The following is a 13,849-nucleotide window of genomic DNA, read 5'->3' on the forward strand; positions in this document are numbered from 1 at the left end:
GTCGCAATGTCTGATGCAGAAAAAACAGGACCAGACGGCCGACGCTATGTGCCATGGAGTAAAACAAATTGTCAGTGTGGGCCACACGTGGCAAAACTTGCAACATGTTTCGAATTTCCACATGCTTTAATAACACGATGCATTCCTATGCAGCTGTGAGCTAAAAAAATGTAAACGAAGGCTAAGACTTATGACACAGGCTAGGCGAGGTGGAGAACAGCTTATCTGATGACTAACATGTGCACTCGCACCTTGCGTAACGCGAAACATACGATTCCGCTTAGAGCGGCAAGGTGTCCAAAAGAAGATCTATAAGCCGAGCTAATTTGGAGCGTATGTTTTTAATGCCATTTTACTGCTGAAGACCGGCGAGCAGAGATAGGATCAAGCGTCTCCTCTGGATGGCTTTGTACAGACGGCTCATATGGTAGGGATTAGGGCTGCGTCTCATTCCTTGCTACAGGCTGCCTAGAGTTCTGCCCTTCGCAAGAACCTCTCAGTTTGGCGATTTACATCTGCCGGATTACGCACGTACACGCGTCCAAACGTCCGTATGCTACATGAGGAGAATGAAAAGTTGCTCAAATCCGAGCGAATTAAGATTCCTCAGAAAGGAACCTCAATGACTCAGTGGTGTTGTAATGCCATTTTTAGAATTTGCACTATTAGGGGTCCAAGCTGCTCTTGTGCAAGAGTGTGGTGAATGGAAACCATTAGCAGTGTCAGGCTGAAGATGCCTGGGTTTTGTAAAAGCAAGCATGAAGATATGCGTGTACAGATGAATGTGACTTCAGGTGAATATCCTCAATAAAACAAAAGAGAAGCAATGAAAGGAAAAGAAAAAGCAGACGTACGGTGAAATACCCTGTAAGCACAAATCCGGCCTTGATGTCCAGTACACTGGTTTATAAAGGGTTTTGGAAGCATATTCATACTGTACCTTACAGCTAAATAAAGCTCCTGACTGGACAATGTAGAAAAAATGCTTCAAAATTGTGGAATGTCTTTAAGATCTCTTTTTTAGTCTAAATGCAATCCACAAAGCATATTACAGTATAAAACTTTTGTGGACACCTGACCATAAGTTTGGTGTGTCATTTTTGAACAATTCATTCTACACCTAATCCCCCTTATGCTGTTATAAAAACCTCCACTCTTCTGAAAAGGTGCTCCACTACATGAGGATATTTGTGATTTTTACTAGATTTTTATTAATCTGGTGTTAGTAAAGTCAGATATTGTTGTACAGAGGTGCAGTCAGCATTCCATTAAATCCTCCTATGAATCCATTCATCATTTAAATCCATTTTCTTTAAGATGCAGGAAAAGCTAGACAACTTTTAAAAATAGTATAGAAAAAACAGTCAGCTGAAGATTTCATTGAATTTTTTTAAATGTTAGTGTCTTGTGGTTAAAACTATTGTGGTTTTAACATTATAACATTATGAGCTGTGAAGTGAAGAACATTGATGATCTCTTCATCATGGCACCTGTTAGTTGGTGGATTTATTTATTAGGAAACAAGTAAACGTTTTGTCCTCACAGTTGATGTTAGAAGCAGGAAAAATGGGCGAGAGTAAGGATTTAAACTGCAGCTCTTGTGAGATATTCCTGGTCAGCAGTGGTCAGTATCTATCAAAAGTGCTCCAAGGAAGGAACAGTGGTGATCCGGGGACAGGGTCGTGGGCGGCCGAGGCTCATTGATGCATGTGGGGATCGAAGGCTGGACCGTGTGGTCCAATCCAAGAGATTGACTGGTCAGAACTGTTTGGCGAATACATTTATTAAATAGCTATAAGATACAGCACACACAATCTTCTATGGTAGGTCAGTGGTTAAGGGTCAAGAAGGTTGGAGGTTCAAGTCGCAGTACCTCAGAGCTGCCACTGCTGGGCCCTTAACCCTCTCTAGGGGTGCTGTATCATGGCTGACCCTGCGCTCTGACCCCAGCTTCCTAACAAGCTGGGATATGGGAAGAAAGAATTTCACTGTGTGTCAATGTATAGGACTTTTTCTATGTCGACAGTCAAGTGTGACTCCTTGAGATGGCATAGGAAATAACCTTGTGAGGAACCAGACTTAAGAGGAAACCATTTCTCACCTGGGTGGCACGGAATGTCCATTTATTAAAGTTAAACGTAGTTGAGGTGCAGTGATGGAGATCAAATGCAACCTGTAGTCCTGAGTCATTGTGTGGGTCAATGCTGATGCTGGAGACTCGAATAAACATCTGTACAGAAAGTCTTGCTGTATTCTTCAGTGGAATATGATATTAAAACCAAGCAAAGTGGGACATTAGCATAGCATTGTTAGCTCTTCTGTTAACTAATATTGGCATTTAAACTATGTATTGTGAAGAACTTTAGCTTCTGGCAACTGAACAATGCCTTCAGGGTGTGGTTCATGTGCTAACACCACTAGCTAGTGATAAAAGACTTCACTTTTCATCACAAAATCCAACACATTTCATAACAGAGTAAGAATACAAGAGAAAAGAAAGAAAAGAAAAAAAAAATCTGCGTTCAGCAAAGCAAAACATGTAGGAGAATTTCAATGCAAGTATCCCAGTCACATCTGCTTCTTCTTAAGCGTAGCATAGAGAGAGGAGACTCACAGAGGGACTACGTCTCTTCCCTTTCTCTTTTTCTCACTCTTTTCATCTCCCGTGCTGACATGAGCTATTGAAAGAAAAGATCCGAAGATCCTGGAGGAATATTGAAATATAAGGAATTCAACAGAACGCAGATCGGGTCAGCTCCTAAATTTATCATCAGGATGGAAATGAAATGTCTCCGTGGTAAATTTAGGTAAAAAATATAAAAAGGTTTCGAATAAAGCATTGTGCCATTAAAACATTTTGGAAACCAAAGCTGTTTTCCCTTAAAAATTAAAGGAAAATTTTATTAAATGTTAAAAAAATTAAATCGATTCAGTCGTAATTTGAATAATTTAAGTGTGACAAATATGTGAAAGTAAGAGAAAAATCAGAGCAAATACTTTTTCACAGCACTGTATACCCATTGTGAAGTAATGCATAAGTAGACAATAATGGCTGTATGTTGAGTTATTTTTAAAGGTCAGTAAATTTGTACTGCTATAAAAGCTGCACATTGATACTCAAAGATTTATCCAAATTTCATTTTTATAGTATTGTCCCTTAAGAATATATAATCAAATAGTTGCTGACAGTGAGGGGTGCACTCACTTTTGTGAAATACTGTAGAAAATGAACGAATCACATTAGACTCATTCAAAATGAACGAAACGTTCACCCATCACTAATGCGTAATTGTTCATTGTCGTTTTCCAAGTCATTTTCACTCATTTATTTAATGGTGTTTTATTGGTGTTTGTCGCATGTTTGACTGCGCTGTTTGCCAGTTGCCTGGTTTAAGTTTGTTTTAAATTTGTTCACCATTCTCTTGTAATAAAACATTCCTAATTTTATTCTACCCGTGTACAAGAATTAAGCTTTACATGCTAGCTAGCTAAATGTTTACATTTTTTGCTAGCTTCATATGGTAGTTTGCGTATACTATTCTTATAATGTGAACTGTTTAAACAAAGGCTAATAATATCAGCTATCCCTGTTCCATATCCAAACCACACACTGACAAGTTTATTTTTTAACGCAAAACAACACTCTTCACAAAGAAGCAAAGTACAAGCTCTAAGTTTATGTTACAGGCTTTCGGCCACGTTTCGTATAGTACATGTTTTATAAAAAGCACACAAACCGAGACCAATGTAGACTCTCTGAAAGATTCCTGTTGGACAAAGAAAAGCTTATGTAATGACACTGCCACTGTAAACATCCTTCTGCATTTCCCTGAGGTGAACTGCTCGTCTCTGCAGAGGCATTCGCTGGTTTGCCCATGTGGGATCAATCAGCCTCCGCTTGGCTAACTACAAGGACGCAAAGGCTTTTCTTATCCTTGCAATAGCATTGAGAGGCATTTTCTCCGCGTGCTGACGTATGTCACGCACAGGCTCCAAGGCTAATCCATTACACTCCACGGATATACCAGTTGGTAAACACTTTTTAAGGCGCTCACTAACGAACAGGATTGTGAAGAGCAGTGCTTCAGAGAGAGCTGGAGATACAAAACACATGACAGCTATTCCTCAGGCTACATTATTGTTTGTCAGATGCAACTTGTGTAATGTCTTAGTGGTTTTTTTTTTTTTTTTGCCGGGGAATTGGCTTGCCAAGAGAACAGGATTAGTGTTTGTTTTTGTGGAAAAAGAGTAAGCAGGATTCCTATTTACCATCAGGAAAAGACACGGACATCAATTTAATTTTTTAGTGCGCACATTTTAGTTTAAACGAAGAAGCTCGCTTCGACTGGACCCCTCTTTTAGCCTTGACAAAAAAGTGTGGAAACATCTTGTCTTTTATGGTTTTTGAGAATGTCCAAATGGGACAAGTTTGACTTTAAAAGAAGAGCTTGTGTAAGTTTGAGAACAGGAGAGAAGACTGTTAGCAGATTGTCTCACCCCCACAGACAAACATGCTTAAGGGTTTGAGGTTGTTTTTTCAATAAAAATAAAGTCTGTACATTTACATATTTGGTACGATATTTGTCATTAAATAATCCAGCTTGTTGCCTAGACATAAAGGATGCCTGCATGTGTCTCTCAAAAACCATAAAAAAGTATCCAAAGTTAGATCCTCAGAGGAAACATTTTTATTCATCCCTTGTAGCCATTACCTGAAGATCATACTTTATGTAGCTATAGTTATTTCTAAAAATAGCAAACTCAACATGAACTCCTTGAGCTAGATTGTTCTTGTAAGTATACTGTTTATACAATAAATGAAGGCATTTGACATAAGCGTCTGTCTGGTGTGGGAACCTGAGCTGATGTTCATACTCAAAATATCAAAATGGTAGGTGTCAAGTTCAATGTAAGTGACGGGAAAAATTTCTTTACGGTTTTCCAAGAAAATATGGAGAATGACGTCTTTAATACATCTGTCTTGACCAACCGGGTCATGGTAAAATGTTCAGGAAATGACCTGAGGCTCACCGGGTAACAATGATCATGTGTTTGATATCGTATGCTTTTAAGACATCAGTGTGCACTGTTCTCGTGAATTATAGTCTTTTACAGTCGGATTGTTGCTGGTTACAGAATATGCTCCATGGATTTCGGCTGCGACTTTTTACAATTAAGATTTACATCGGGATAACTCATGGTTTCCATCTAATCTGATCGAAACAAGGTTTTTAGAAAGTCCCACAGAGCAGAGAATGGTCCTGAAATGTTTTCAAAAGAGAATAAACATTTACACAACGTCTACTGTAAATGTGTTCGGACAGCCAAATCGGGTGTCAGGTATCTAAAGTTTATTACTTTTACTTATGCACCAGTGCTACAATTATTGTGAGATGAATGCGAGCTCAAATTGCCTTTGCAAATGGCAGTGCACTTAGTTTTAAACTGCGGTTACTGTATATTTGTCAGGTCTCAGCCACAACATGGCTCCAAATCTCACCTACAAATACATCTGACCCAGATCCAAATTCCAGATAGCTCGCACTCCATCCACCATTTACAATCAAGGTGGCAGCGTGGCAGTAGCAGCAGCGGCCACTTCGGATCCGAAATGGTGCTTTTCACGTGTCAATTTTCAAAGTACACTGGCACCAGAGAGAGCTGTGTTCATGTATACAATCACCAGACAACAGAATGTACAGTACATTCAGTATTTAGTAATTGGTTAGGAATAAATTGCCAACAAAGTATTTGTGTGTTTTTGATGTTGTGATGTAAGTCTTACATTTTATTCTTAAATGTCTTAAAAAGTTAAAAATTTGACCTCTCTCTTTATCCTTCCACTTTTCCTCCTGCCTGGTTGCTTAATTCTCAGCGTTCTTCTACCAGTTTACCCCATGTCCCTACTTTGCACATGACCAACCCGTCTCAAATCACGCCTCTCTCATCTTGTCTCCCAAATGTCCTACCTGCTCGGACAATTTATTAAATTGATACACCTTTCCTGACTTGTTCCTGTCTTTATTTTCAACCATGCCAAGAGCAGTTCATTCTGTTTGTTGATTCCCTGAACGTTGCCTGTTTTATGGTCATGTTCTTGCTTGTTCTATTTGGATGTCTTCCTGTTTTTCATTAAAACTGCAGAACCAGCACTTGCATCTCTCTGTGGTATCAATACACGACAATCTTATCTTTTTTTAGACAACTCTCTGTGGATCAGGATGATTCCAAAACCATGCTAAGCAAAGGCTGTACTACTGATGATTGCTTCTGCAGGTCTGCCTTTTATATGCCATCCAATGCCTATGAATGCAGCAGAATGCACCACATGAACACTCCAAAATCTAGTGGAACATCTTCCCAGAAGAGTGTAGGTTATTATAACAGAAAATAAGGACTAATCGTGGAATGGGATGTTCATAAAACATACAAGTGTCCGCTAACTTTTGTTCATACAGTGAAAACACTCGAGAGAATAACGGGTTGTTAAGGGATTGTGTTTTTTGTGAAGATCTGCTGCTATTAAACTATTGAATAATGGAAATCGTCAAACATTCCCTGACTGCTGACTGTGGGTTCTGTGTGCTAAGGTCATTTTATGCCTGTTGGTCTTTTTTTGCTCGCCATATTACTGACGAATAAAAGAAAGAATTTTACGATTATGGTTTTTACTCCCGCAGCCATTTTTTTTTTTGCTTTTTTGTGCAAACAAAACAGCCAACAAACCAAACCAAAGGATTCAATTTCCCTTTGATTTTGTTCTCGGAATAAACTAATGGGTGTGAAAGCACCCTCAGGAAGCTTTAAAAGTCAGAGAGCAAATGGCGTTAGTGTTGCCAAATGAAGTCTCCGTATCTGTATGGTAACTTCATTATAAGCCTGACTGGAAGTTTCTTTCAGTAAGTGTTGCGTTAGGCTACAGGAACAACAGGCCGCTCTATTGTGTTGTGCTACCGTGCGCCACTGAGCCCTTCGCCATCCAAAACACACACATCCATCTGAGCCTGACTCCAGCGAGAGCTCCAAGAGCCAAAGCACACTTCAGGAGTGTGGAGCAAAATGTGCTCAGCTGGAGATCTGATCTTCCCTGAACGTCCCCCGAGGAGAACCGTGGACATTCATCATGGTTCGTGCTGAACACTCGGAGAAATGCTTCTAATTATCAAGGCATGTTTTATAATGAATTTCAATGTCAGTAAACAATTTTGGAACGAAATGTCCAAAATCCTGTCGTGTTGATGAAGTTCCAAGGCTAACACACACCATTTATAGCGCGTAGGCTGATTTATTACGGTCGGGTCTCGGGTTAGTGAGGTGCCGAGTGCATGAGAGAGAATGGTAAAGAGAGGGATAATAGAGAGGAAACTCACTCTGGCAGCGCTCGCCGGATGATGGAGTGTTTCTGTCTGTACACGTCCAGCTTGGACAAACAGCTGCATGAGGTATGATTGGCGAAGCTGATGGTGACCGGCTTGGGTGGCTGCTTCACGGGGACTGTGATCTCAAACAGCTGAAAAGCATTTACAAAAAAGACAGATGATACACATTTTACGGTTTGTATGTACCTCCTACAAATTTTGAACAAAAAATTGTAAAGATTTTATTAAATACTTTACATTTCATAGACCCTTTTTGGGTAATACAGATGTAAATTAGTAGATGTGTGTGTGTGTGTGTGTGTGTGTGTGTGTGTGTGTGTGTGTGTGTGTGTGTGTGTGTGTTTTACATGTAAGATAACATTTTCCAAAGATATGATCTACTCAACTGTTCTGCTTATTTAAGCAAACTTTAACAAATTTCTTCATTCCTTTCATCCTTCAATCTTTCACTCCCTCAACATGCTGAATTGTCAGGATTTTCTTGTTTTAAACTAAATTCTTCAAGCTGGACATAAAAAGCTAAATAATCTATAGTCGTAAAACCGGGAAGTGACAGCGATTTCGTACATGCGCAAAACAACACACTACAAATCATATTTCCAGTCTGGAGCGAGTCGCCACAGTGACACTGTGCTAACTTTCTTTTTTATACCCCTGACATTGTTGTGTATGTTTTCAAGTTTACTAATAATCTAAAAAGTGCGTGCAAACCAGAAACTAAACAAACTTGCGGTCCACCACTTCATATGTTGCTGCGGGGGATTGTAACTGTTTCGCATGTTAAAAAACTGCACTAAAATTCCTGTAAGATTTCAGTACGATTCTGTGTACCGTTACAACCTTAATATATATAAACACACACACACACACACACACACACACACACACACACACACACACACACACACACACACACACACATACCTGTACTGTTAAATATTTAATTTTATTTTTTGATTTAGTAAATTTTATTTAATCAATTTTATTTGTGCCAATTGAATTGATTACTCAATTTAATAATTAATACAATTTAATATTATATGATTATAATTTAAAAGTTGTATTGCATTAATTAAATTTATTCTATTTTATTTGTATTAAATATTATTTTATATATTATTTAACCAAGCAGGCATTTTATTAAAAATTGTTTACGAAAAGTAAATTGTTGATGTTCACAAACGTAAAAAATAATAACTGCGTTAATATAATAATGACTAACAAGTTTATGTTGTGCATTACCAAACACCCCCCCCCCAAAAAAAAATAAAAAAATAAAAAAAATTAATAATAAAAAATTAATAATAAAAAATACAATTGAGGTAGATGAATTTTGTGTATCGTTGCACCCATAATACATTTCTGTTCATCAGCCACACGGGTGTAAGTAAATGCAGGTACTGATGTAGGTGAGGAGACCTGGGGTGCAGTCAGCATTCACATTTATCTCAAAGGTGTTCAGTAGGGATGAGATCGGAGCTCTATAGCAGGCCATGCAAGATCTTTCTTTCCATAGCATGTAAACCAGATCTTTAAGGAGCTCACTTTGTGCACAGGGGCATCGCCATGCTGGAGCAGGTTCTGGTGAATGCAAAATTTTATTATCGTGCATCTAAAGACGTCCAGTACAATTGAGTGCCTCCAGATTTGTGGTATCAGTTTGAAAAAGAACCACATATAGCAGGAAAGATCAGGTGACCCGATACTATTGGAACTTTTGAAGAGAGAGAAAGAGAGTCTGTTTTAGACTAAAAGCTAAGTAAGTATTAATAGTCGAATTATCTCAAGCTACCCTTAATACTCTAAAGTACACAGCAGCATATCGCACATTTACTGTTATTACTTACTTATTGCAGTTATAAACAATCATTACCTTTAAACTTTTGGGATAAATGTAAACGTTTACTGCACCCCAGACCTTTTCACTTCCTAGAATAGTGGCGGTAATCATAATTATTTATCTGTCTCTTTGTCTGTCTGTCTGTCTGTCTGTCTGTCTGTCTGTCTGTCTGTCTATCTGTCTATCTATCTATCTATCTATCTATCTATCTATCTATCTATCTATCTATCTATCTATCTATCTATCTACAATAATGTAAACAATAAGTATTAAACTGCTGATCTGCTCAGAAGATCTTAATCTATTTCTGTCCCAAATAGCGAGCAATTATTGGTGAATCAAAGCCACATGTCCAATGGATGTGGAGCACTCAGAAGGTCCAGCTCTGTAAAATCTACAGCTTTGCCTGGTGTGGAACATCTACAACATTTACCTTTTAACACTTTAAACATCAACAATTACTTCATAGCTTTTACAATGTCTTTGCTTATGTTCTGATTTGCTCTTGTGCTCCACATAACCACTCGTGACCCTGTAAAGCAGAATAAACTGTCTGTCTAAAGGCATTGGACTTTAGATCTGAAGATCATGAGCTTAAATCACAGCCACCCTAAGCTACTAATCCTGGGCCCCTGAGCAAGGCCCTTAACTCAATAGCTGCTGAGTTGTATGAATAAGATAAAATATAAGTCGCTTTGGATAAAAGCATCTGCCAAGTGCCATAAATGTAATGAACTCATACTCTTCTGTTCTTGTTAATTATGTCCAATAAATAAGAACAAATCAGAAGAAAAAGAATAGATAAAATACAAGAAATATACAAGTCTGCCAATTATTAATATAAGGTTTATTGTTTGTTGATGTGCTCCACAAGAGTCTTCAGGCCATGTTTAGAAACCTGGACTCAAACCATGAAAAGTTTTCCCAACATGTGGTTTTTCTCAGTTGCTTTGGAGCATTTTTTTTTAAATCATCCTCAATATTTGCAAATTTTCTCATAATAATTAGTACAAAACATTGGATTCCTTCCAAAAGTCTGTAATTTTCTCAAAATCCTCAGTTCATCTTTCAAATGTAAGTATTTGTGTCGGTGAACATCTCATTTCTATCAGAAAGGCGAATCCGTCATCTATCGGTATGACGGCGCACGGTTTACAGTGTTTTCTGATGTAAACTACGATGTAAACTACGGAATTTCTTCTGTAAGGCATCTATGAATTTCAACAGCACGAATGTTCACATTACTGTATGTTCTGTATTCTCTCTACAAAAGACCGAACAGGATTCACACTTTTACTCTACTGTATTAGCGTTCGCTCGTGTCTTGGTTGTCCATCCATTTTTAAAAATTGCAATTCTGTGTCTTTGCTCGCCAACTGAAACTTCACGAGATTCAGCTTTGACATGTTTTAGAGAACTGGTCGATCATTGGTCGATCTGATGCCGTTCACTCGCCTTCATTTACATTTACATTTACGGCATTTAGCAGACACCTTTATCCAGAGCGACGTACAAAAGTGCTTTGAGTCTCTGGCAATGAATAAATCTACACTGGTACGCCAGATTACAAACTTAATATAAATATAACGAATTCTACAAGGCAAATTTGGAAAGTGCTAATTTAGGTGTTTCAGGAAGTTTCATCAGTGACGTTCAGGATTCATCTGCAGAATTTATCAATTCAACACATTCACAAAAGAATCATTATTTCATAGAAATTTCAGCTCGACACATTTTTACAGCTGCTTTAATTCTTTTTCATTCAATGCCTTATGACAATAAACTGATCCCATTTAATTGAATGTTCAAAACAATGAGAAACGTGAGAAAAGTGAGTGAAGGTTGAACGAGTAGTTTGGAGAATTTCTGATCTCAGAATCGCTCCAAAGCAACTAAAAAAAAAATGAAATCTTCTGAAATCATTGTCCATGGTCTCCATCAGGACTTGTTTTCAGCAGCTATCCCAGTCAGAAGCTCGTCAGGTTTTGTCTGTTTCTTAATCGATTCTTAGTGCTTGGAAAAATTCGCCCCCTATCGGTTTTCCATGCCTTAAAGCAGGGGGTCTGGTTTATACCAACATTTGAGGTCGCCTAACATAAAGTCGATTAATAAGAAAAACGAGCGAAAAAAGTATCAGAAGCAGAATAGGAAGCAAGAACAGGCTCTCTGAAGGCCCATTAGCTCCTACCTGTTAATCAAAAACAATAGCAAAAGCGAACAGACGACGTAGTGATCTGAAGTCGGATTGTATTCCTGGAAAGCACTTAAACTCACATTTACTAGTCTGTATTCCCTTGTTACAGCTTTTCCCAGGTGGTTCCTGGAGGGCTCTCCAAAATAAAAGCTTTTTACTGGGATATTTACAGTCCTCCAAGTCTGCGTCTGGTCTTAAGCGGGTGACACAAGGGTCAGGCGAAACCCGAGATCTGTTTAAAGCGGCTTGGAGAAGTAGCACAGTGAAGGGTTAAGCTGCCACAGGTGTCTGGCGAGTGTTGACACAAAGAAGTCGAAAAGAAGGAGAAGAAGAAAAGAAGGCTGAACTCACATGGACCCGCTGATATGAAGCAGGCAGGGTTTATAGAGGAAGGAAATAAAACAGAGGGTTTATATGTAGAGTGGAGATTTCTTTTTTTTTTTTGTAAGAAACGATTCCGAGCCAAATATAAAGAAACATCTTCAAAACACAGACATGAGATGGAAAAAGAAATCCAGAGTACTCAGTACTAGTTCTAGTTAACTTGGGAATGTGGACACGACATTCCAAGAATCCAGGGAATATTCCATAAAACATCCAGCATAATAGAAACCAGCATGGAAATTCAAACATCACCAACCTACAAATTAACCAGTAAACTAATAACTATTGAAACACCTTTGGGATGAATGTGAATGCTGACTGCACCCAAGGCCTCCTCGAAATCTAGAGGAACACCTTCCCAGAAGAGTGGAGTTTATTATAAACAACAAATGTGGAATGCATTGTTCAAATTCAGAAATGAATCTCATGGTCAGGTGTCCACAAACCTTTGTGTTTAGTAACCAAAAGTGGAGAAAAAGTGGAACATGAGAGCCACACACACACACACACACACACACACACACACACACACACACAAACACACACACACACACTGTATATATATATATATATATATATATATATATATATATATATATATATATATATATATATATATATGTATATACACACACACACACACACACACACACACACACACACACACACACACACACACACACCCCATACTGAGACTCACCGTTTTGCTGATGAAGGAGGTGCTGATGTTCATGCACTGGAGCTCCTCACTGTTGCAGCAGCCTCCACATCTGTAGACAGACACGCACGGGGGTTTAAAGAAGGTGTTTGTCGCCGCCCCAAACTCTTTCCCCACATCTAAACACACCTCGCGCGGCATGCACAGGGTCTTTCTCCACTCTGCCTCAATACCTGTTGCATGAAGAGACAGCCAGACAGGAAGACGGGAAACGTTAGAGTGGAAAAAATGAAGTAAATAAATAAATAAATAAATAAATAAATAAATAAATAAATAAATAAATGCAATAGCATTACTGATTTGTAATAATGATTGAATATTTTTTTTAAATAATTTTACAATAAATAAATTAATAATATTATAATTAATGATATATATAATATTTGAACACATCCCAAACACTAAGATATAACAATCAATTAAACAATGTTTTCTGTCTCCAGCATCAGAAATAAAGCTGTGACTTAAAGGTTTGCGAGAACAAACTGTGTTTTTCCCTTCGATTAACTTTACGAGACAGAGAACAAACAGAAGCTGATGAGGGAATGGATGTTTTCAACAGCAATGTTCACATCATACAGAGTTTTGAGGAGACTCCTGGAGTGTTGGGTTCTCACACATAATTCAGGAGCCCACACCGAACAATGTATGATGTTAACGTAGCAGAACAATAAAAAAAAAACTCCTAAAGAAAAAGGAATGAGGTGCTTACTTTTAAATATGTCGAGGTTGAAGTAGGCGGCGGCGAAGGAGAGCTCCTCGGAGCGAGTGTCTGGGTCTCGGTGAGAGAAGCGAGGATTGATGGAGCGCTTGGAGTGGCACTTTAACATGTTCCAGTAGCTGGGGTAGAGTAACCTCATCAACTCGTCCACACTGCCAGCAGAGCGCAACTGTTCCTCCAGATCGGGCTCTGACAGCTCCTAACACACACACACACACACACACACACACACACGTTTTTTTACACGATGAACTCCTAGGTTTAAATACAAACCCAAATTTAGGCCACTTTCAAATCATTATATTGAGCAGTTTTACAACACAACCAATTCAGAACCTCCTCTAGAGTCATGGAACTTCTGATCCTCCTTCTATATGCAAAGCCCCTCTTATATATGTTAGGAGTGACCCCATAATAGACGAAAACCTTATGCATCGTTAGCAGGAGTCATATTCAAGCACCAATCTCACAGTCGAATCTCAGCAGAGGTTGAATTTTATGAGGATCGTACCATTTTAGTAATATGGGGGTGATTAATGTCCGATTTCACATACTGTAAAACTACAGTTTTTCTCCCTATAAGTTAATAAACAGATTATTATGATAATGCTGC

General features: G+C 38.5%; 1 protein-coding gene across 1 annotated transcript in view; it reads right to left on the minus strand.

The window, feature by feature from the left end:
• vegfc (vascular endothelial growth factor c) overlaps positions 1-13,849 on the minus strand; it is a 65,381-nt gene that overhangs the window by 21,345 nt on the left and 30,187 nt on the right. Inside the window, exons 2-4 of the mRNA XM_083538789.1 lie at positions 13,228-13,435; positions 12,498-12,688; positions 7,371-7,510 (exon numbers count right to left, since the gene is read on the minus strand). Coding sequence (XP_083394915.1) covers positions 7,371-7,510; positions 12,498-12,688; positions 13,228-13,435 — 539 coding nt within the window. The remainder of the gene's footprint in view (positions 1-7,370; positions 7,511-12,497; positions 12,689-13,227; positions 13,436-13,849) is intronic.

The sequence above is a fragment of the Silurus aristotelis genome (genome assembly GCF_946808225.1).
Source record: "Silurus aristotelis genome assembly, chromosome: 4".
NCBI classification, from domain to species: domain Eukaryota; kingdom Metazoa; phylum Chordata; class Actinopteri; order Siluriformes; family Siluridae; genus Silurus; species Silurus aristotelis.